The sequence below is a fragment of the Arvicola amphibius genome, chromosome 14 (genome assembly GCF_903992535.2).
Source record: "Arvicola amphibius chromosome 14, mArvAmp1.2, whole genome shotgun sequence".
In the NCBI taxonomy this organism is placed as follows: Eukaryota; Metazoa; Chordata; class Mammalia; order Rodentia; family Cricetidae; genus Arvicola; species Arvicola amphibius.
This window is the reverse complement of record NC_052060.1, coordinates 10,080,245-10,104,860: the sequence shown is the minus strand read 5'-3', so window position 1 is coordinate 10,104,860 and position 24,616 is coordinate 10,080,245. Positions and strand designations below refer to the sequence as shown.

The 24,616-nt window shown below is 51.1% G+C and overlaps 1 protein-coding gene across 1 annotated transcript in view; it reads left to right on the top strand.

Moving 5' to 3' along the window:
- The window catches only part of Phgdh (phosphoglycerate dehydrogenase), a 28,109-nt gene extending 5,402 nt beyond the window's left edge, over positions 1-22,707 (top strand). The window contains exons 2-12 of the mRNA XM_038311047.2: positions 3,942-4,093; positions 5,403-5,468; positions 7,564-7,618; positions 7,717-7,815; positions 14,531-14,663; positions 15,102-15,250; positions 16,092-16,244; positions 19,236-19,368; positions 20,389-20,519; positions 21,450-21,687; positions 22,415-22,707. Coding sequence (XP_038166975.1) covers positions 3,942-4,093; positions 5,403-5,468; positions 7,564-7,618; positions 7,717-7,815; positions 14,531-14,663; positions 15,102-15,250; positions 16,092-16,244; positions 19,236-19,368; positions 20,389-20,519; positions 21,450-21,687; positions 22,415-22,569 — 1,464 coding nt within the window. The 3' untranslated portion in view covers positions 22,570-22,707. The remainder of the gene's footprint in view (positions 1-3,941; positions 4,094-5,402; positions 5,469-7,563; positions 7,619-7,716; positions 7,816-14,530; positions 14,664-15,101; positions 15,251-16,091; positions 16,245-19,235; positions 19,369-20,388; positions 20,520-21,449; positions 21,688-22,414) is intronic.
- The last annotated feature ends 1,909 nt before the right edge of the window (positions 22,708-24,616 follow it).

Here is a 24,616-nt window from a genome sequence, read left to right as displayed (position 1 = left end):
GGATTCTTAAAATCTAAGCATTTCCCTCTAAATCTTCTCAGTACTGCTGTTCAGTCTTTCCTCTCCCCGTCTCTTTGGTTCTTGCCATTATAAGTTCCGGCTTCTGTGAGTGTTGGTGGTGCTATTTGTTTTGAAGACAATGGCTTGCTCTGTCACCAGGCTGGTTTTGAACTCGCAAGCGCCCTGCTCTAGTCTTCCCAGTGCCTGGATATTCGTCACCTTGCCACACCACGCGTCTGTTTGTCTAGGTGCCTGTTTCTGTTGATTTCCCAGCATGTTTGTTATGTTTCTCCCGATCCTTCCAACTTTTCCCCTTTTCCAAAACCTACTGGAGATCCTTAGTCATTCTTATTGATCAAGTTGATGTAATGAGTGTTTCATCATAAATAGTTGCTAGTCCACGACCTAGAGGCCACGACCTAGAGGCCTCTTTGTTCTGTTTTTGTTTTGTCTTTGTTCTCTAACTGTGTCTTCATGGCAGCCTGGCTAGGTGAGTAGTTTAAGACCCTAGACGCTTGTTGGGAACCTCAGCGGCTTTCCTGGAGTAACCATAGAATTTTGACAGTGTCTCTGTGGATGCTGCCTTTGGAAAGTGGCTGCAAACTTGGACTCTAAGAAGGCTTGATCCTGACCCAGCTTCTTCCAGGGTTGGATTATTGTCTACAACATGGAGACCATGAACTAGGCTGTTGAGAAGCCCAGTGCTTCATGTAAAATACCCTCTTTGTTTGTTTTTTCGAGACAGGGTTTCTCTGTGTAACAGTCTTGGCTGTCCTGGAACTCTTTGTAGATCAGGCTGGCCTCGAACTCACAGAGATCCACCTGGTCTCTGCCTCCCAAGTGCTGGGATTAAAGGTGTGCGCCACCAGCACCTGGCGGTAAAGTACCCTTTTTAAAAAAGCCATTACTAGCAACTCCCCACTCCTATGAGTCAAGGTATTTTCCAATTTGTTTTCTGTCCCTCCGTGGCTGTGACTCTGACTCTATTTTTTTTTTTTTTTTTTTTGGTTTTTCGAGACAGGGTTTCTCTGCAGCTTTTTTTAGAGCCTGTCCTGGAACTAGCTCTTGTAGACCAGGCTGGCCTTGAACTCACAGAGATCTGCCTGCCTCTGCCTCCCGAGTGCTGGGATTAAAGGCCTGCACCACCACCGCCCGGCCCTCTGACTCTATTTTGACACAGTGCTTGGGGCTGATTTTAGATCTGTAACAGTGACGTAGTTCAGGTTACCTCTCGCAGCCTGTTCCTTGACCTGGAAAATAGGGATGATGGGGTCTGTTCTTGGTGTGGCGGTGAGAGCAACACGAAGCAGCCCCTGGAGATGCTAACGTGGCTTACATACGCAGCACTGAGCCCCACAATGGGGCTGTGGAGAAAAGGGAGGGGTGCCAAAAATAATACAGGTAAATGCTCAGCTAAGAAACGTTGCTTTAAGAGCAGAGATCTTTAGGCCTGGTAGATGAAGCTCTGCAGATCAGGGGAAGGACAGCGGAATACGGGGCATCTGGGGCTCTGGGGATGGAGGTTTGGTTGGTAGAGAGTTTGCCATTTCATCCAATGCCAAATAAACGTGTTATGGAGAGTTTGCCTAGCATTGCAGGGCTCCATCCTTGGCATGTCGTAAAATGGGTGTGGTAGTGCGCGCTGGAAATCCCATCACTTAGGAAACGGAGACAAGCATCAGAAGTTCAGAGTCATCCCCAGCTACATTGTGAATTTAGAGCCAGCCTGATCTCACGAAGCCATGTCTCAAAACAAAGGGGGAGAGGATGAGATGGCTCTTCTGAATTTAAGTGTTAGAGAGCAGACAGCTGTCAAATCCAGTCTGAGGCAAAGGAATCCTTTTCTTTGGAGCCAGTGTGGCGGGTCTGTGTGCCAGGAGCAGTATGCTTTTTCTTACTGGGCTCTGTCTAGTATTGGGCTAGGGTGCTAGAGAGAAGTTTGGGGCACCCTCTCGGCGCATGGTGGTGGTGAGTGTACCATTAGGGCAAGTGCTGGCAGATTTTGGTATATCTGTCTCCAAACTTTTGGGTCTGGATGGTTTCTTGGTTGTCTTACCTACCAGTGACCAAGCCAGGGGAAGAAAGGAAACACTGGGACCCGGGGGATGGTGGTGGAGGTTTACAGACCTGACTGGGTTTTAAAGGATCAGGCGTGGCTGGGTGTGTGTTTCTCATTTGCAAAATGAACTTGGGACACGTGGGAAGGTTTCTTGGCATCTCCTGCTCTGTTCTATCTAAAGCACAGCCACTGAAGGGCTTGAAGTGCCCTTCAGGTGGCCTGATGGAGCTCTGTGGGCAGGCACAGCCCTGACCAGATCAATGTGGGTACCTGAAGCATCAATAGCTACAGAGAAGTGCTTTTTTTTTCTTTTTTAAAGCCAGGTCTCATGTTGCCTGGACTGGCCTTGGATTCTGTCACTATAGATTCTACAACTGCTCTGGACTCCGGAGCAGTCGGTCCATTCCAATAGTTAAGCCACCCCTCCCCCACCATCAATACCCTTTGCCACAGCACAAGTTTCACCCCTCTCTTCCCAGCAGAGAGAACACAGCTCTGGCCTTTAACCTCTCCACACTTGTCCCTCAGTTCCAGGCTTGTGCACAGTCAATGCAGTGTGGGGCTCACCCTCGGGGCCGGCTTTGGGGCCTGTCTCTGTCTTCAGAATCCATGCGTGGAAGAGAGATGTGGGAAGGTCTCTCTAGGACCTGGCAGAGAATGCCTCTGGGGAAACCGGATGTGAGGGGCCATTCATCCAAGCCTCTTACATGACCTGTGGAGGAGGTCTGGGATAAGGAATGGGGTGATTGTCACAGTGACCTGCCTGAACTTTGGCCTCTGGGACTTGGTGTTTCTTTATTCTTGGTGTTTTCTTTAAATTGACATTTGTCTTCTTGTTGTTGTTTGATCTATTTTTACTTACTAATTAATAAGTAGAGGTAGTCTAGCTCAAACACATGCTCTTCGGGCCTCAGGCCCTCACGTGCTGAGGTTACAGACAAGTGCCTGCCCCCATAAGCAGCGGCTTAGCACCTTTACAACATTTCATGCTGGCCTGAGGCCACCCATGTAGGACGGAGTGTGGGCTTTTTCACCTGCTACCTCTCCTGGGGCTTCCCATCCTGTTTGGTCAAAGAATGTTCTTTCTCCAGAAAGACAGCATGTCTTTCTGAATGACGCCAAGTCGGGGGTCTCTTGGCCCAGCTGCGTGTGCTATTGACTGAGCCTCTGAGCAGCTGCAGAGGGCATCACTTAGGCTCAAGCACCCCTCCTCCCTTCCTGTGGGTTCTTGTCTCAGGAACCATTTTCCTTTCGGCAGGCATGTCTTCCATTCGTATCGCTTACTCATGCAGCATTTACAGACTGCCTTCCAGCTGCCTGGCTTGAGGTGTGGAATTGGATTCCACTTCTGCTCTCCGGCAGTCCGATGAAGAAAGGGATGGCCAGGTGCTCTACCTGCCTGTCTTGTTTGCGCCTCGCACACCTGAGCCTGGAACCCACATCCCTCTCGGAGCAACACAGCTTAGAGTTGAGCCCAGGCTAGACTGATGTGTGCAGACGCTGCCTTTTCTTTCTTTGGAATTCGCCTTTGGAGCAAAGATGCATCCAGGAGTGTTAGCGTGTGTGGTGCTGACTGGGACACGTGTCTGGTCACACTGGGTGGGTTATCTCTTGGCTACAGGTACTTATAGAGGTACCATCTAGGGAGAGATGAGTCAAATGCCTAGCGCCAGCAAGCTGATGCTGGAGTGTTCTGGCAAGGCACTTGTATAGAGTCAACTCCACATCATACCTGTGCAGGGTGTAATCCACATCACCAACAGTACACCAAGAAGGCAGAGCTGTCCATGAGTGGTATTCATACCCACCAAGAGTGCACCAAGAGGCTTCAGGTACCTCACAGAACAGCTATATAAACACGGATATTTCTTCCCCTACCCAGGACTGCGAAGGCCTTATCGTTCGGTCAGCCACTAAGGTCACTGCTGATGTCATCAACGCAGCCGAGAAGCTCCAGGTGGTGGGCAGGGCTGGCACAGGTGTGGACAATGTGGATCTGGAGGCCGCCACGAGGAAGGGCGTCCTAGTCATGAAGTAAGTTGTGGAAGCTGAGGGTGGGCGCGGAGACCAATAAAAGAGAGGGAAAGAAATGCTGGAACGAGAGCCAGGTGTTAGGCCTTTCGGAGTGCTGTCTGAGCTGGGCCCCGGGTCAGCTTGGTTTGTCCAAGGCTGTGGTCTGCAGACTCTGGATATGGAACTCGCACTGCTTTTGGAACCACACATCTATAGCTTAGGGTAGGAATCGGAAGACCGTAGGTCAAGATTTCCTGGTTTCCTGCCCCAGCCTGGTTCTTCCTTTTTTTGCTAGCTCTGTGGTCCTGCCCCTTGTATAGATGCATGCACTTTCTTGCTAGAGTGACGTCTCATGTTGTCTCTTCCTTTATTTTCCTGCACCGGTCTAAAGTGAAAAGCCCAGTTTCTCTCCTAACACTCTAGGCCCCAGAGGAGAGGGGTCCCTGTTAGCGCTGTGTTTGTAGAAGCGTGGGGCGAAAATCATGGCCAGCGCGCCACTACAGCACAATCCTGCATCAGGCTCCTGGGTAGTATAGCTATTCCAGGCCCACTCTGCTTCCCAATCCTGCTGTGCCTCCCCCTGCTCCCAGGAGGGTAGGGGTGTGTTGACCGTATGTATGCCCAACAGAGGTCAGTACCTGATGTGGAAGTGTTAAAGGATAACCCATTCTACCCGGTCCCTGCAGTCCTCCAGCCCCGCCTTTTCCCCTGCTCTGGCTGCTTGCTAGGGGGAGAGCTGGAAGCTCAGTTGTCTTTCACTGTGACAAGCTCTTGGAGTCCTTTTGTTTTTCAATAGCGTCTCTTAACTCCTGTGACCTAGAGATGAACACACCCGGTAGAGGAAGCAGGAGGGGGACCATGTGTTAGGTCTGGGGAGTTGTCAACATTATTCTGGTGTTTTGTTGTTTGTTGTTTTTGAGGAGTAGGCTTTTTCTTCTCAGTTCAAAATAGATTGAGTTAGAAGGAGAAACCAACCCAGTGGAAATGAAGACTTGAGCTTTGTTCCTGGTACAAAAAACCCCGAGATGTGACGTGATGAGGGCTGCCCGACAGCAGGCTGGCCTGAAAGTCGGAGATTTGCTCAGGGGTCTCCTCCAGGAAGGAGCAGAGGGGCATGGAGGTGGGTGGGCCCTGGAATGAAAGTGTACTGAGCTGAACCACCCACCTTCCCACCTTTCCATCACGTGAGGTGCTTCCCTGCGGGCGGCCCAGGGAGCCTGGTTCTTAGGGCCACAGAGGATCAGAGAAGCCAGAGTGGGAGCTTAGGGCTGGAAGCCTAGAATACTGGGTTTGTCTGAGCCCACTGACCTCTCTTCTGTTGGGTCTTTAGCACCCCTAATGGAAACAGCCTCAGTGCTGCGGAACTCACCTGTGGGATGATCATGTGCCTGGCCAGGTAAGTCCCTGACTTCTCACATGACCCAGACACCCTCTGGTAGGTCAATGATTACCACAAGTAAACAGACCTAGAGAAAAGATACAGCTGCAGGGGTACGCAGATACCCCGGAGCTTCTCGGGTCATTTGGAAATAGGCATGGGAGGCTGGATGCTAACTCCAAGCACACAGAGAGTGTACACACCGTTTCCTCTCCCTTCCTCCCAACTCACGACCACGCCTCACACCCACTGGGTGCTGTGCCTTCTCTAGTCCCCAAACCTTGAGATGCTTTCCATACCCGGTAACCTCAAGTGCCATGTGTGTCCGGGTTACTGCCAACTTGTTAAGCATTGAGATTTGGGGGTTTAACTCTTGTTAATTCATTCAAGAGACTCTGGATTGAGCAGCTGGGCACAGGCCCCCAGCGTTGACCTAACTCTGTCCTCTAGGCCTGTATTGTATATTGTATGCAATAAATACCTGATCATCATTCTTGTGCCTCCCCGTGGAGTCCTATCTCAGGGAGCTCTTCTGGCAGGATTCTGGGATGTGCGGGCCTCCTGGAGGGGACAGTCCAGTGACCAAGTAGATGGCGCACATAATGCGAAGTCATCCTAATGCTCCAGGCGGTTGTTTGGCAGACAGAACACACACACTTAACAGGCTTCTCCCCTGTTTCTGTGACACAGGCTTTCTAGTAAAATGGGGCCTGAAGCTGTTACCAGTCCCTTTGAAGAGCCAGGCAGCTTCCAGCACTCTTGCTGGGGCCTGAGGCCTGCTGTGATTACAAAGTTCTTTTTTTCCTATCTTCTCCCTCCTGCTGGGGGAGTTGACCTTTGCTCTACTTCTCCCTGGAGTCCCTAGCAGCGCAGACTTTGCACTGGTCAGTGAGGGGAGGATGGGGCTAGAGAGCAGCAAGGACTGCAGGCACAGCAGAAAAGCTTCAACTAGGAGCGTCTCTGGGTCTCCCAGGATGTCCGGACTGGGTCTCCCCCGGGAGGATGGTACAAGACCGTCACGCTAGTTTTGTTTCTGCTATTAATCTCGGTGGTATATTTATCTGTTAGAGTCAAAGAAGGATCCCCCAATACCACTTCCTGCCCCTACTCCTGAGGTGCTGGTTTCCCTCCACTGCCAGGGCCAGCTTATCTAAAGGAGTAGGCAGGACACTGTGATTTAAAGAAAGCTACCCTCTCCCAGCCTCCCTTGCTGGCATCCCTCATTGAGGATGCGCGTGAACCAAGATATCTGTACTCTGCTGGGGAGGAAGCACCTGACTCATAAGCTAGTGGGCATTCTGCTCTTGAGGCTGCTCCCCTGTGATTGGCTGAGTGCCTCCTGCATGCAGAGATGAGCGCCATCATTCAGGAGAGGAGTGGTGTGGGCCCAAGCACTTCTCAGTGCGTCCAGCCTAGAGAAGGTCTTCTGTGCACACCAATTCTCATCTCTTCTTTACTGTTCCCAGATGTGGTCTTGGTGACAGACATGTTCTACTGTCTATGCCTTACCCTTAAATTCTAACATTTCCCTAACTGCCACTTTCTCTGGTCCAGAAAACAAAACAACACAAAACATGGCAACTCAGACCTGCCCAGATGCCAGTAGAAGGAGTTAGTCTGTAGTGTGTGGGGGCATCATGGGGAGCAGGTAGGATGGTGGTGGACATGTTAGAGGTATTAGGGTCATTTAGGGCAGCGTGGAAGGGTTTGGACTGTGGCACCCATCTGCCTCAGGTTAGCTCTCTTGAGGTTTAAGAAGGAAAGATCAGCTGCCCTTTCCTTGGAAGCAAGAGAAGTCATCAAGTCCTGATGAGGGCAAGAGTTCCTGCCATCGTTGGAGCATTTGTCCCTGTAAACTGTGCAAGTCTGGCTGCTACTTATAGGAGAAACCCTGCCAAACCCACTCCTTCTCCTTGTCCTTCAGTGGTGGAGGTAGATCAGATTCTTGTGCCAGCCTCCTGGCTGGAGACAGATGTCCTATGGCCTTTCTGTCCCAGCTCCTCTTACACACAGTAACGCTGAACCTGAGCCCCCATGCCACAGATGGTGGCTATGCTGTGCCATCCTGGCGCCATCTTCAGGGTGACCCACTAAACCTGCTGTGTTCTTCCAGGCAGATTCCCCAGGCGGCAGCTTCAATGAAAGATGGCAAATGGGACCGGAAGAAGGTGAGCTGTTGCCTTGGCTTGCCCATCTGGGCTCAGCCCCCAAGCCCCACTCTTGGTCCTGACTTGGGCGTCTTTGCCTTTTGCCTGTCTGGTTGCAGTTCATGGGGACGGAGCTGAACGGAAAGACTCTGGGAATTCTTGGCCTGGGCAGAATTGGAAGAGAGGTGGCCACCCGAATGCAGTCCTTTGGGATGAAGGTGAGAGGCTTCCAGACTCCTCTTTGGATCTTTCTGAAGCATTATTGGAAGAGAGAGCAAGGCTTGAGGGAAGATCTATACATGGATCTCTAGGACTTTTTATCAAATAAGCAGTAAAGTCAGGGAGGAAGGGATCACTGACCTCTGTTGGGACATCTGAACTCAAAAGCTGAGAGTACTTAATACAGTCCCTCATCTCCTGGGTATCAGTAGCCCTGAGTCTCAGTGGGCCAGCAAATGTTTTTCTGTGATACACATCCTTTCCCATCATGCTACAGGGCCTCCTGGTTTCGCTATATCTCCTCTCTGACAATTTAGAAAACGGATTTATAGCCTAATGCCAAGGCTTTCTGACCTTCCTATTAGCCTCACTACCCCAGCAAAGATTAAAGGTGCTAATAGGTGGGCATAGTGTCACATGTCTATAATCCCAACATCTAGGTGCCTCTGACAGGTGGCTCGTGAGTTCAAAGCCAGCCTGAATAGCAAGATCCTTTTTTAAAAATGCATGTACATTTGTTTGTATACCCTGATATGAGAAATGACTAGACAGCTTCCTATCTGTCTCAGAAGTCATTTTGGTCCTCTCTTTTCCAACTCTGGGAGCCAGGAAGTTCCTAGCTGGATGAAGGTTGGTGTTGAATACAGGTCTGCTTAGATAGGCCAGACAGCTAAAGGCAGCTGACTGAGTGCCAGCGGGCATGCACCATCAACCATTTAATGTGGTTGTTGAGGGGATTACAGGGATTGCGGGTCATGCAGCAGCCAGAGGCTTTAGTTAAACATTAAGAAAATTGTTTTGACAATAATCAGTCCTTCCAGGTCTAGGAAACATTACAAAGAGCTACTATAGAGTTTCCCTTTCTCTCCTCCTCGCTCTTCCCATCTATCACCCCTTCTATCTTAGTGCTAGAATGGAAGTTATGGGTTGAGACTGACACTCACGATTTGTAAAAGTGTGCCTAAGGACTCACTGAAGGGATGGTGACCCAGACCCCAGGGCGGCATCTCATTCTGCCACACTGAGTGTCGTATTTATTTAAATCACATGCCTTCCTAAAGCCTCAGGTATATATATATATATATATATATATATATATATATATATATATATATATATATATATATATTAATTATATGGTCCCTGAGAGAAATGGGCCTGGCTCAGCAGGATCCATTGACGGTGAAGAGAAATCTCGACACAGCCCCTGCAGGTGGAGGGGGCAGCAGAGGGTGCCGTGAGTTACTAAGAATACTTTTTCCAAGGTCCAGATTTATCCCATGAAGAATTCCGAACTAAAAGCTAAGGACCATGTTTCAGCAGTGCTGAACGCATGGAACAAACCAACTAAGCATTTCATTGGCATGTGGTGGCTTGGGGACAGGCAGTGAGGCTCTCCACCACCCCGTGACTCCCATTGTCCCCAGGGCGTCAACACCCAGACTTGTCTAGCGGTAGAACAGAGGTCTTGGCAGTAGCTGAATCTAGCCAAAGAGCCCTGTTTTGTTTCCCAAATAATAGCGGTGAGAGGAGAGCCCACGCAGCCACCTGCTAATGCCCAGCTGCTCCCCCACCTGCAGGTGTTGGCCATGTGGGGCCTTGAGCATCAGTGTCAAGAAGTAATAGATTCTTCTCAGACAGGTGTTTGTTTCAAAGAGCTCTCAAGAACCTGTTCACTTAGCCCGGCGGTGGTGGCGCACGCCTTTAATCCCAGCACTCGGGAGACAAAGGCAGGCGGATCTCTGAGTTCGAGGCCAGCCTGGTCTACAAGAGCTAGTTCCAGGACAGACTCTAGAAACGACATGTCTTGAAAAAAAAAAAAAAAAAAGAACCTGTTCACTTTACTGCTGGTCTGTAGATTTGTATCACACACAACATGCTTGAACATGTTTAGGATAGAGTCTTAACTATGTAGTTCAAGCTAGCCTCAAACTTTCAATCCTTCAAACTTACAATCCTTCTGCCTCACCCTTAGGAGTACTAGAATTATAGGCAATCCTCCTGCCTCAAATTTAGGAGTAGTGGAATTAGAGGCATGCACAGCCATATCTAGCCATGTTTAACTACAACCAGAACTTTGAGGGTATGCTGTCTTTATTGGGGCTTCTTCTGTCTAGATGTCTCTGAAGGGTCACTCCTGCCTATCTCGGTTTTGAACCATTCCTTTTAAACCCCTAAAACATGGCTTTTGTTGCCTTCTCTTGTCAAACCCCCTGACCACCCTGCGACGTTCCTGGGCTTCAGTGAGTGTCATCTTGGGACAGAGAGATTCTGTACCATCCTAGCTCCTGTCTGTGTCTTCAAACAAAGCCACAGAAAACAAGATAACATGGTTCTAAGATGAGGAAAGAATATCACATTAAGAAATTATATTACTGTGTGTGCATTTGTGTGCATACGCATGCTTGCAAGAATGCACACATGTGCCCTGGTGCACATGTGGAGGTCAGATAGAGTGTGAGACCTGACTCTCTCCACCAGGTGGGTTCCAGGGATCCAACTCCGGGCATATGCCCTGGTAGTAAGTGCCTGTGCCTGCAGAGTGATCTCATAGCCCTGAGACCAATCCTTATTAAGCTCATTTTCAAACTAGTCTTGTTCCCTTTGAAAATAGTAATTTAACTGGTAAAGCATGGAGAGTTATAAATATTTCTCTACCTAAGACAATCTTTAAATATGGGACAATTTGCTATACCACTGAACGACATCATGAGCCCCTTTCATTATTTTGTCTTGAGACAGGGTCTTGCTGAATTACCCAGGGTAGCCTTGAACTTAGGACTCTTTGGCCTTGACTCCTAAGTGCTGAGGTTGCAGACATGTGCCAGGATGCCCAGCGTAAAGCACTGTTCTAATTATGTAATAAATAAATGCGTTCATACAGATAACGGCCTCCCACATCAGCCTACCAGCATGAGCCTCCTCTTAGTGGCACTAGTTTGGCATATGCCACCCCAGATTGCATTCTCTGTGTGTACACGGACTGTGTACTATGCCCAGAGAAGGTTGCAGGCCTGTGTAGAACACCACGTTGCATATGGTGTTAAGGTAAAAATATAACTGGACCTACTATGTTTACAAGCTTGGGTGGGAATGCTGTGGTATGGATTATTGGCTGTTCCACTAGAGATACACATTGAGGTTTCAAAAGGTCTCTTCCATAATCCCTGTGGGGATAAGCTGCATCCCCCCCCACTCCCCCACCAATGTGTAGGATTCAAGGAAGGCCCCTGTCAGGCGGGAGGAAAATTGTCCATGGTGGCCCAGAGCACTGCCTTAGCCACCATTCTTACCCATAGCCCGGACCAGGCATCATTTGTGGATTCTAGAAAGCAAGGAGAGGTTGTTAGAATCTGACCAAGTATGGTGGAGCATGTTTGGAACTCAGGACACTGAGGGAGGATCAAGAACTCAGTGCATGGCTGGACTGCATACTGAGATCCTGCCTCAAGTATACAGAAGAATTAAGTCCTAGAAAACATGGGAAGATTAGAATGGTTCTCTTCCTAACAGGAAGTTTAGCTAGGATATGTATCTCAGTGTCTGTGTGAGGGTCTGAAAAGCTACTAGACAGATTTGGACTTTGGAAACATTTGGAAAACACCTTTGCGAACCAAACAAATAGTGGCTAACAGGGTTGTGTTTGGTGGAAAAGGTAATATGACTTTAACAGCATTAAAGAGGAACGGATTCCGGGACAAGGTGGGTGACACACAGGTCAGCCTGTAGCCTGCTGGTGACCTTACACTTTCCTTCAATGTGTTACTAAATAAGAGCTGTAGTGATTGACTCAACTTGTTTATGCTGGCATCTGTCTCAGGGTGTGTAACTAGGCCCCGGCCGTCGGAGCTGAGCCCTGTGCTTCCTTACCAGTATCCCATCAGTATCTCTTAGGGATCAAACAAGTGGTCGGCCTTGGTGGCAAGCACCCATACCCACCAAACCATCTCACTCCCTCTGGCACCCAGAATTCTTAACTACCCTAGGTCAGTGACCTTCATACCTCCGACAGCCCCATGGGTCAAAGGCAGGAGTAAGGAGGGCGTCAAGGAGAGTGGGGTGGGGGGGGCATGGTGGGCTTTGGGCCTTCACCTGAGCAGCTTTGAAGTCATAGTTGTTGAGTTTGTGTTCAAATCCATTGTGGTGGCAGAAAGAGTTTGGATGTTCAGTCAAAACACAGCGATGAGGAAGGAGGAAGCTGGGTTCCCACCAGTCATGTCTCGGAGCCCTTGTAGCTTCAAGGCCTCAGTTCTCCATCCTCTGTTGAGCCAGCCGAGCCCTGGAGCTGGAAGATGAGCCTTCCAGCTCTGCCTTCTGTAACACGAGCAAGGCGATGCTGGGACCACTGAGGAAACATCCTGTCTTAGCTGCTTTTCTACCGCTCTGATAAAACGCCGTGACCGAAAGCAACTTGTGGAAGAAAGAGTTTAAGTCATTCTTTTTAAGAGTTCTAAGTTAATTCTTAAATAATTAACTGTAGTTCATTATCCAGGGAAGTCGGGGCAGGAACCTAGAAACAGGAAGTGAGGCAGGAACTGATGTGGAGGCCACAGAGGAGTGCTGCTTACTGGCTTGCTCAGGCTGCTTTCTCTTGTACCCCCCGGACCCAGTGCCCAAGAGTTGCACTGCCCACGGTGAACTAGGCTGTCCCCCATCAGTCATTAATTATCTTATGGAGGCATTTTCTCAATTAAGATTGCCTCTTTCCAGATGTTGCTAGGTTTGTGTCGAGTTGACACAAACCAACCAGTGTGCTCCCAGCTTCTGTATAGCGGCTAGCTGAGCCTTGGTAGGACATGTAGGAACCAGGCAGGCAGGTAGATGGCTTTTGGGGCCTGATGTTATTGTGTCCTCTTTCACCAGCGTTGTCTCCTAGCGTGAGAACTCTAGCTTAGTTGAGTCTTTAATGCTCTAGTTATCACTAGTGAAAAAAAACAGAAGCAGGGCTTCTCCCAGCTAGATTCATTCATGGGAGCTACCTCCAGATCAGTGAGATGCTATCTCTGCATGAGGAAGAAGCTGAGCCTGTGCTCTCTGGCCTCTGTGGACAAGGTTCACTCAGGCCCTTACCAGCCCTTCAACCCGGGCACCTGCTGGCTCTGCAGGGACAGTGGGCCTGGGAATCAGCCCTGAACTCTGCCTTGGTCCCCAAGAGTAGAAAAGACCACAGAGGGCTGTGAGCTCACTCAGTCGTGCATGGCTTTGTGATCTCTGGTGTTCTTTTCTACCCTCACTGCACATGAGAAGAAAACACATCTGGATTAGAGATGAATGGGGCCATTGTTCTCGTCGTCTCTGGCGCCAGCAGACAAAGGCGAATTGTGAGGATGAGGCCAGGGATTCATCTCTTCCCTGAGCATTTCCCTCTCTGTCCAGAAGCGAATGGGCTCCTTCAGAGAGCAGTAAAAATGTCAGAATCGGCCTTCGAAATATGTGCGCCCTTGGTGCTCCACGCTGTGCTCCTTAGAGGGCCCCAAGAAGCCTTGTCTTTCCTCCAGCCTTCCCTGGTGGCTGGAATGGGGGAAGGGAGCTCCCTGGCTTTGCTTAGAACAAGGCTAATGATGCAAAACGTGGCCCCAAAGTGTTAACCTCTTCTTAACCATTTGGGTGTTTTTCTTTTTCTTCCCCCGAAGCTCTTAAGTGTGTGAGAAAGAAGTCTTTGTATTATCTGTCGAAAGGCAGGATCTGAAGCCCCCTAATTTCAGGTGCTTCCCATACCATGTAGCAGAGGACTTAAAAAGCACAGGAAGGAGAAGAATTCCTCCCCACAGAGGTAGCAACCGCTCTAGGAGGCCTCATTTCTTCCCTGTCTTCACCTACATCTGGGTCCACTATGGAGATATTCCCGAAGAGTTCAGAGGGATTCTCTCAAAATAGTTTTGCTTTAGTTCATGGTAGAGCAGCCAGTGGCTGAAGTCCTCTCTCCAGTGGCTCTTATATTGGGGTCCTCACCCTTCTAGAGGACTCTGACATATGGCTGGCAGCAGCTGAGGAAGGACTCCTGGCTCCAGCCATTTCTTAGATGCTGCAGGCACACCTGCCTTCGAGGACTGCCCTGCCTTCGTTATTCTTAGGGCTCTAGTACCTCTTTCTCCAAAGTCAGAGTTGCCCATAGAGCTGAGCTCAGGAGGGAGGCCTGGGAAGGCCTCTTGGGTAGATCAAGCAGAGAGTGCTTAGGTCTTGGTTATTTTAAACCACCCCCACCTACCTGTTTTCTATATCTGCATGGCTGCTTAGGCATGACCTTTGCTGGGACTTGGAAGAAGCTGAACCTGTGCTCTCTGGCTTCTGTGGACAATGCTTGCTCACTCCTTCCCCAACCCATCACCCTCAACCCCAGGCACCTGCTGGCGTAGCTGGGACAGTGGGCCTGGTGATCATCCCTGAGCCCTTCCTCACCAGCGCTCCTGCCATAGGGCTCCCAAGTTCCACTTTGTCCATCCACACATGAGCTGCTCCTGCATCTACTTGCATTTGGGTCTTGGTGACAGGCAGCCTTCCTTTGTCTGACTGTGCTCCCTGCTAGTTCTGCAAGCCTCCTCCCATTGACCTGCAGAGGCAGGAGAGTAGCCCTAAGCGCCCTGTATTGTCCTGAGAATTACACTAGAGGATTCAGCTAGGCTTAATGTGGTACCCACTACTAGCAAATGGTGCGGGTACTGACAATACCAACACTGATGGTAAAGGTGCCTCCCTTCTCTCGCTTCTGACCAGACTGTAGGCTATGACCCCATCATTTCTCCAGAAGTCGCGGCCTCCTTTGGTGTCCAGCAGCTGCCGCTCGAGGAGATCTGGCCTCTCTGTGACTTCATCACTGTCCACACTCCCCTCCTGCCCTCCACCACAGGTAGGCTCTTAGTGTGGGTTTTCTGCACATACCATTGAGCAAGTGTAGACAGGGACCTAGTGAGGACCCGCCAAACACCGTGGCTCTTTGTCACAAGTGCTTGCCCTCGATGGAGGAGGCTGAGCTAGCTGAAAAAGCAAAGGTATGTGAATGAGCTGGGCACAGACACAACTAGCGTCCCGTGTGGAGGCTTCATGGCACCCTGCAGGGGTATTTTGGTTCTTGAGCCCACTCAAAGCACGCTCATCTTCAGAACTGCCTGAGTCTAACCCATATCTGGTACAGAGTCTATGATCTCAGAGCATCCCTGAAGACAGGTGAGAACAAGGTACCTATCCAGCAGAAAGAGACCTCTGGGGAGAGGTGGCTTCAGGGAACCGGTGCTGAGAGGGCAGGTCAGGAACCGCCACAGTGGGCGACGTGCCCTCTCTCTCCCAGGCTTGCTGAACGACAGCACTTTTGCCCAGTGCAAGAAGGGCGTGCGAGTGGTAAACTGTGCTCGAGGAGGGATTGTGGATGAAGGTGCTCTGCTCCGTGCCCTGCAGTCTGGTCAGTGCGCTGGTGCCGCCCTGGATGTGTTCACAGAGGTAAGTCCAGCCTCAGTGTCAAGTTGGAGGGGAAAGGTGAGGAGCCGAGAGGCCACAGGCAAGAAAAGGTAGCATCTCACCGGACAGTAGCTTACTGTTTCTGGCACGGAGGAAGCTGTGCTGCCAAGAAACACGCCTGTGGTTCTGAGGAGGCCTTTTCTCTGCTGTCTTCTGCAAATCCCGGGTCTTAAAATAGGACCCGTTCTTGGTCAGCCTGTTGCTGTATTGGTAACTTGGGGAAGACAGAGATAAACTGAGGCTAGGGGTTCTAGCCCTAACACAGGAGTTAGTGTGTCATTCCTGATACTTGAGTCAACCCCATGGCCAATGACATGGCCTGCCCAGTACCCATTAGTGTTCCTCTTTCTCTCTTCATTCCTAGGAAGGGCCAGAAACCCAGGGGTGATGGCAGTCCCCAGTGTGGACCGCTCTTCCAGCATGTGCAAAGGTTCAGCCCCAGCATAGAGTGCAGAGTGTACACCTCCACCAATTACCTTGGCCCCGCTCTCCTCAGAGATGCTATCTCAGCATCAGGGCCCCTCGGTGTGGCCCGGGAGAAAGAGCGTGGCCTTTGGCGTGAATGCAGGTCCTAGCTGTGAGACTGTGGCAGGTCACTTGGCTCTCTCTGAACCCCATGGCACTTGTCTATTCCCAGCCAGGGTGCATGGTATATCACCAGCTCCCCTGTATAGGACCATCTTTTTAATAATGTACCATCTTCTCCCACCGTTAGGAGGCCGGGATTCAAATCGTTGCAATTCTCAAAATTCAGTGTGAAGAACAGCAGAGAATATATAATATAGCCAGACCATGGTCAACTTAAAGGTCTCTCTCTGGGCAGGAGCCACCACGGGACCGGGCCTTAGTGGACCACGAGAATGTCATCAGCTGTCCCCACCTGGGTGCCAGCACCAAGGAGGCCCAGAGCCGCTGTGGGGAGGAAATCGCCATCCAGTTTGTGGATATGGTGAAGGGAAAGTCTCTAGCAGGGGTTGTAAGTATATCTACATGGGTCTGGGGTCTGGAGTCCAGGAAGAGAGCAGACACAGCAGCTCTGGGTGGACGGACTGAGGCCTGGGAACGGAGCCCAAGGCTGTACTTGAGTTGGCTCACAGGGTGGCAGGAGCTGCTCTCCTATAGTCTTGATAGCCAAGGCCTTGGAGCCAGGAGCTGGGTTCTGAGCCGTTATATTGTAGCCTCACTGCAGAGATTGTGAGCCTTCCCAGGCTCAGCACCAATGAAAGGCTCCTTTGTTGTCCACATGCCTTGGGAGGGAGGCTGTGTTGCCCGGGTGAGGGAGCAGGGCCCAGGGTGTGTGTGTTGGGGGGTATGCTCAACACTGCAGTGTGCCCATGGTCAGAGCTCACCCTGCCGTAACCAACCAGTCTTCCTACTTTCTAAAACCCTTGCTGTGTTAGTTAGCCCCCTTGCTTAGTCTGGTGAATACCAGGCGCCACCCCCACCCCCCACGGGGTCCAGTAGAGGACACGGAACTAAGAAAGCACAGTTCTTCCTGGAGGCTTTCTCCCTCCTTCACCAACGCTTTCTGGGCCCTTGCAGCTCTGCCTCCTTTTTTGCTAGCCATGTCATTTGAGGTTTTTTGTTTTGTTTTGTTTATTGTTTTTTGTTTGTTTTTGAGGCAAGGTCTCACTAGTAGCCCTGACAGGCCTTGAATTCAGGGATCCCTTCGCCTCCCAGGTGCTGGGACTAAAGGTGTGTGCTGCCACACGCACTAACTACATTCTTAGGTGCTATCATGGGTTTGTTAACCTGGTTAGTGCTGAATTCTAAGATCTCTGAGGACCAACAGGCTGACTATGTGAATGCCCCAGACATGTAATTGATCATCTGCAAGAAACAGCATATAAGACTGGTTGAGTGAGGGGGGCCCGTGCCTTCCTGGCTGCCTCACAACCTAGAGAGGGTCACTGGTTGGGACAGAACTGTGGTAGGAAGGACAGTTTCACTCAGCTGGGCTTTGTCTCGAAAGATGGCTCAGTTCTGTGTCTTGAGACAGTCAGGAGGCTGAGGGCCAGTTGTGGTGTGAGAGCCTGCAGAGCCCATGGCGGCCAGGTGACACCGGCCAGCCCGTCTTCTCTTTCCCCTGCACACCGCATTGGCTCCTTGAGGCCACAGCACTTTTTCCTACCCATCTGGCTGCCCAGTGAGTTTCTGAGCAGGTGACTTTGATTAGGGTCCTGGCTGGATTATCCAACCAGAGAAGGAAGACTGAACAAAGCAGACCGTCTCTCCCGCCTCAGCTGATGCCCTGCTAATGAATATCCCCCTTCTTGGGCAACCTGATAAAGCTCGATCCACTCAGCTTTTTCAAAGGCAGGCTTCTGCCCCCTCCATGGGAACCTTCTGAGGTAGCCACCTATCGTGAGCTGGCGGTGAGATCACATGACGTTTTCTGACAGGCTGCTTCACACAAGCTCCACGGAGTACAAAGAGGGCTGCCATCCTATGTAAGATAGGAATTCTGTCCGTCTCACAACCAAGTTAGCAAATCGAGCTCTCTACCCCAGCTGCCAATAGTCTTTGGAAAGAAATGTTTGTATTGGGAGAGGAAATTCCTCCCTGACTCGTCCTGCATCTTCTCCAGTTCTCTGACCATAGCACAGATGAGCCCTGGGGCCAGACTGGTTTCCAGAGGCACCTGACTCTGCCCTGGCATCTTGCTATTTATTTTTCAAGATGGATCACTGCACACCCTTTTACTTCACAGAAGTACAGAAGTACATAGAAGCAAGCCCTTCCCTGGGCTGGGATTTGTGGCCTCCAGTGAGGTGTGAGGCCTGCTTTGGGGTTTCCTAGCTGAGCCTTTCTGCTCTGAGTCTGTTCCCTAGTCTTCTGAGTCCTCTGCTTTTCCTCCCCGTGTCTAGCTGCAGCTTCTGACTCTTCTAGTGATAACTATGAAACCAAGAACAGAATTATTACATTTTTCCCATCTCATAGCTGCTTATTTGATTCTTTTTCATCAAATCCAAGTTTTTGTTTGTTTGTCAGTGGAGTGAGGATTTGACTTGTAGGGTTTTCTTCTGTATTTACAGTTGGCCTGGAATTCAGGGGGAGCCACTTACCTTGGCCTCCCTGGTGCTGAGATTGCAGGCAAATTTAAAACCCAGATTCCTAATTAAATCCTTCTTATATACATTCTTTCTAAGTAGCCTCAAAAAAATTGTTGATGCCTGCTTGGAAGCCAAAGCATCTGGAGCCACAAAAGGGAGCGGGAATTTTACCTCAGAACAAGGAAGCTCTGTTATTTGGTCCCTGGGAGAAGGGAGGTCCAAGCCCTGAGACCCTGTACTTGGGATGTCCAGGGCCTTTCCAATCGACTCTGGCTGCTCAGTTTCCCAGCATGCCTCTGCATACTCAGCATAAGTGGCTGTTTGAAGCATACTGTAGACTCATTGGAACTGTCTGAATCTGGTTTTGTATGTTATGGTAGCCGAGCATAGTGTTCAGTGACCAAATATGAGCAGTCGCTTCAAATAATCAAAATAGAAAATAAAATGAGCCAGGCTTGGTGGCTCACTCTATAAGCCTAGCACTCAGGAGGTCTGCCTCGCTGGACCTTAGAGTGAAGCCCCATCTCAAGACAACACAAAAAGGGAAAATTAGATCGCCCCCCCCCCCCCAAGAACCACCACTCTGCTTCCGTACACCGGTGACTTCTGTGTTTTACTGAGCTGTCCAGACAGACCCCTGTCCATCACACAGGATGTCCATCTCCCACAGAGGGCGTCAGTCCCAGTGCTGCTCAATGGAAGAAGCTAGGTTTCCGGTCCCTGTTCTGGTCGCATAGTGCAGCCGGGCTCTGTAGCTCTTCTCACCTATGGGGATAAGTCATTGTTTGCTGGGTGATTGTCACCCATCTCCTGAGTTGCCCCTCCATGGTAGGCTGACTCTTGGCCACGTGGCGTTGATTTAGTTCCTCATTTGAGTAGGTTCTCAGCCTCACCCTGTTCCCCTCTTCCTGCAGGTAAATGCCCAGGCCCTTACCAGCGCCTTCTCTCCACACACCAAGCCTTGGATTGGTCTGGCAGAAGCGCTGGGCACGCTCATGCACGCCTGGGCTGGCTCCCCTAAAGGGACCATCCAGGTGGTTACACAAGGTGAGTCCAGGTCCGGCTGCACCCATAGCATGAGCTAGGGGTCCTGCAGAGATGGGGAATAGGGACTGTGGACTTATATCTGCTGGGTGTGTCCAGTGCTCAGTGCAGAGCTAGTGGCAGACTCAGGGGACTTGGGCCCTGCTCTGGGTACAGCTCAACCTACGACAGAGTTGGACAAAAAAAAAAATGTATGTAAGTGGAATATAAGCTCCCTGGGAAAATGTACTTAATTTTCTCAGATCATGATTATGAAGTGTTTTTAGGATAGACAAGTTCCCCGTGCAAGCGAGACCAGAGAGTTTCGTGTAAAAGATACTGGAATCTTTAGAGAATCTAAATCAGTCAGCAAAACTGTGTGGCTCTGGTTTTACCTGACTCTGTGTGGCTCAGGGGCCTTGGTAGTGGGTCCACCACTCTGCAGACAGGGTTCAGTGCCTCCCTTTATCCTATACAGGGCCTCCCCCGCACCCCCAGTTGCCTGTTTGGCACCTGACACTTGGGGCAAGATCATGAGGTTGGGCAGGGCAGGTAAACCCAGAACACCAAGGTTATCAGGGATAGGTGGAGCCAGGGGATGTCACGCCCACTGCCTTGGGTTCCCAAGCCCCTGAGGAAGCATAGCAGGACACTGGTCACACAGTCACCTTAGTGTCACCTTTCTGCCTCTGAGCTTGCAGGGGTCGCCATCCCCAGCCACTTGTGGGAGCACACAGTTTTCCAAGCATCTTCTGAGAAGACAGGCGGGCCAAGGAGACCAGTCGGGATGGTCTCAGTTTTGGAGGGGAGTTTCTCAAATTGGTTAAAATATCCCAGGCTTCTGGGCTCGGACCCCCTCTCCCCCCCCTACACACAGCTGGCTTTTAACACTCTCAAGGAATGACAGTGCCCATTGCAGCCTGCCTTTGGGGTCCCCAGGGCAACAAGAGCCTTGTCGCTGAGAGCTACGTGCCAGTGGTCCCCTGCCCCCTCCTGTGGTGCCTAGTGAACAATTAACTTTGGGGTAACCCTCTGTGTCTCCAGGAGCATCTCTGAAGAACGCTGGGAACTGCCTGAGCCCTGCGGTCATTGTCGGCCTTCTGAGGGAAGCGTCAAAGCAGGCAGATGTGAATTTGGTGAATGCTAAGCTACTGGTGAAAGAGGCTGGCCTCAATGTGCGCACCCTCTTTACTCTGGGCACTGCTCTGTCACCCCTCTTTTTATTTGTTTTTTTTTTTTTTGGGGGGGGGGTGCAGTCTTGTATAACCCAGGTTGACCTTGAACTTCTGACCCTTCAGCTTCCACCTCCCAAACGCTAGGATTACAGGCCTGTGCCCCTGTGTCTAGCTCTACCCCGCACTTTAAGGGCCTGTTCCCAGTTTCGTTCTTTGGGTTTGCTGCTTACCATCTGTCTGTCCATCAGTGAGAGCTAGCTTATCGGTGGTGAGAGCTAGCCCATCGGTGAGAGCCCGCCTTAATGCCTTCATCTGTGAAGGGAGTGGCCGTATGTTTGAGTGGAATGGAGAGAGCTCATACTCATAAAACTATGGATAGATGGATAAATGGCCTAAATGGGCGGTGTAAGACACCTCCATTTCACAACTGAAGAAAAAAAAGCTGATTTAGGCTGCATCTGAGTGGAGCTGAGAGGTGCTTGCAAACCCTGGGAACAGGTTCCTCCACTCCCTGAGCTTTCCTCTAGTGGCTTCCTCCCTCACTCCCCTTTGGAATCAAAGACTATATGGTGGCCAGTTGAAGCTGACCAGAGTCCTAAGAACAGTGTTCTCCCTGCCCTGCCACATTTACCCCCTTTCCTGCATCCTAGTCAGGCCATTGACTTAGATGCTGGTGCAGAAAGGACCAGGCTGGTCAGCTACCTAGTGCTTGGTCCTCTGCTTCCCACTTCCTACCCTTCCTTGCCAGCCAATCAGACAGCTGGTCCTCCCTTTATGGGGCATCTTGACTGTCCTGAGAAGCTCAAGTCTGGAGACATGCATCTCTCCCCTTTTGTTGCTGTCCCCAGACTGCTGAGCTGGTGGCCGGGCTCGAGTCCCTGCAATTGGGTGTGATTGGACTGCTCAACTGTGCGTCTGTCTTCTCTGCAGGTCACTACCTCCCACAGCCCGGCGGCCCCAGGGGAGCAGGGCAGTGGGGAAGGCCTCCTGACTGTGGCCCTGGTAGGTGCTCCCTACCAAGCTGTGGGCTTGGTCCAGGGTACCACCCCAATGTTGCAGATGCTCAACGGAGCTGTCTTCAGGCCAGAGGTGCCACTACGCCGGGGCCAGCCCCTGCTCATGTTCCGAGCTCCGCCCTCCAACCCTGTAATGCTGCCCACTATGATTGGTGAGGAGGCTTTGCGGGGGGAGGCAGGCAGAGATGGGGTCTTCCCTGGGATTGGGCCTTTCTCTGTGCCTCAGGGCGTGTCTGTATGTGCCTCACAGAGGATCTTGCAGAACCATTTCCTCGATATTAGAAAGAAACAGCTCAGACAGGGAAAGTGAGTGGCTCATCTGAAGTCACAGAGTAGTGTGGGCAGAGGTGGGCAGAGTGCCAGTTACCCCCGGCCATGGCACAAGTTCGCCATGTTCCCGCATACTCTCTATATCCCTGGAGTTTACTTCATGGATCATTTCTTCTACGGGCTTTGGTGACCAGCCTCACAGAATGTGTCAGAGCACAGGAGATGCAGCCCTGGTCTCCCAGGACCTGGACTTCTGAGGGTTCTGGGTCTCATCCAGGTTTGGCAGAGGATGCGTCCCCAGACCCTGGGGGGACTTTATTTCATCATCTTTGCCAGCCGCCCAGAGGACGGTTCTCTGATTATCTTGCTTCCTCGCTATTGGCCTAGCTCCCGTCAGGGCAGCCTCACCTGGCTAAGAGGCTGGCGTAGAGGAAAGCCATCTATCCTGCCATGGCAGCTCCTTACTGTGGAGACCAGCGCCGCCCCCTCCCATCCTCCGCCCTTCGGCCTGGGTCACAGAAACCGGACATCTCGCTACTCTGGCCTCTTCTCTCTCCTCTTCCCCCATGTGCCATGCTAACCTGGGCTTTCCTTTCTGCCCAACCCCAGGCCTTCTGGCAGAGGCACGTGTACAGCTGCTTTCCTACCAAACCTCCAAGGTGTCAGACGGAGAGACCTGGCACGTCATGGGCCTCTCGTCCCTGCTGCCCAGCCTGGATGCGTGGAAGCCACACGTGTCTGAAGCCTTCCAGTTCTGCTTCTGAACCTGGGACTCGGAGGCACCAGGCCCTCGGGCTGTTCTGAGAAACCTCACTGTGATCTATAAGGAGAGGAGATCCACGTTCCTGGGGCAGAACCGGGGCACCTGCCTGAAATAACATCTAGTAAAGAGTCGAACACTACATGGTATCTGTGCAGTCATTATCCAGAAAGGCCAGCAGAGGGCACCCACGGGCTGCCTCTGGAGGTTTTGGCAGCTAATCAGTAATGGTGTGAGGAAGGTTGGGGTGTACAAAAGACCCGAGCTTGGGTGCCCTGAAGATAGCCCCTCCCTTCCTTTCTAAGATTATGCAGAGCCATTTTCACAGGAACGCAGCTCAGAGTGTTTTAGAATCCTCTCATGTTAGGAGTGCAATTAAGGTGTAAAATTCAGCACGGTGTATGCCAGGCCCTGGCTGGTGTTTTGCTGACAGAGAATTCAAAGTAGACAGCTAGGCACCAGAAGTCTCGTGGGTGTGGCTAGACACACAGCTCACATGCTGCAGGAGTACAGGGGTTCTCCTGGTTCTGAGCAGAGGATGTTGGCCTCCGGGGAGTTGCTTGGTACAGATTTTGTGAGCTAAAGGAACGTGTTTCCTTAGTAGCTGCACACAGCAAGCTTAGTGTGAGTTGGGCGGTGTTTCACTTGATTTTCACGGAAGGTGGCAGAATGAACTCCATTCAAACGACTGTCTATTGAGAGCTTCTCACCCTGTTAGTCCATCAGTGGGGGAAGGGTTCCTTTCCAGCCTGCCTGGCACAGAGAGGCTACGTCTCAGCCTTGGCTTACTGCAAGGTCAGAGCTCCAGCAGCAAAGGCCTGCTCCCATCTCGGCACAGCAGACCTTGAAAGGGGCGGGCCTAGATGACCTGGAACACCAGGGTCATGACCTTGAGCTCTGCCGGGTCATCTGTGAGAGGGACGTGATGCTTTGTAGCGCAGCAGTGAGAGCTCAGGAAATGAACATGAGGTTGGCGTGTAGGCACACTGGCTCCTTGGGCAGTCAGGCAGCCCCTCGGCCCGCTCTCCAGGGACGTCCAGCACCTGTTTGCTGGGCATCCTGATAGCAGACCACCCACGTTCTTACTGAAATACTTGTGCTGGCCTAATATTCTGGCTCCTGAACTCAGTTTGAATGAAGAGTATCCAAGAGGGGCCACACCCGTAGCTGGAAAGCTGGTAGAGGTAGGTGAAGTTAAACATGCTACATGCCGATGAAAATGAGTCCCATTTCCAGACAAAGCACAGTGCATACTAGGGTGCTCAGGACCTGACTTGGAAACAACCTTCACGAGGGTCATATGGGAGCATTTCTTTGCAGCACGTGGCCCTTGGCTGATCATAGACCCTCCCCACAAATAGAAAAGGAAGGGTTGATTTTTATTTCCCCCATCGCTGGCTGTCAAACCTAAGGCATCATTCGTGCTAAGCAGTGCCTCTCCGGCTAGCTGAGCTCTGGATCTAGAATCCTTTTAAAGACGAGTGGTGCTTTGCTCTCGGAGAATTCAAAGCGCTCCTGCACCGGAAGTCTTGGGACGTGGCTAAGCACTGACGCCACGTGCTACAGGGATGGAGAGATTCTCCTGGGTCGGAGGAGGAACTACCAAGTAGAGGATGTCGGTATCTGGGGAGTCACTTTGGATAGCTCTTGTGAGGTGAAAGTGTTTGCTCAGTCAGTGCTGTTCTTTGTGACATTCTCCCTGGGGCATCCATCTCCTGTAACTTTAGAGGATTTTAACTCCCGGAGGACCTCTTCGGGCCCTAAAAAGGCAGATGAGGAAAAGCGCAAGGGACCCTTGGGAGGGGGGGAGAGGTGGGAGGGTGGACAGTGTTGACCTGTGAGCTCAGCTTGTAACCTGAAGTTGGGCCTTCAGCTGCTGTGTGGTGACAGCAATCATCCAGCACCTTGACACAATTTTAAATTACATTTTATCAGTGGGTAGAACATGCATGCCACAGGGCACATGTGGCTTCTTCCGAATCAGAACTTGATGTCTTGTGGTACAGGCTGTGACTCCAAGTTTGGTTACAGGAGGATGGACCCTTTGTAGG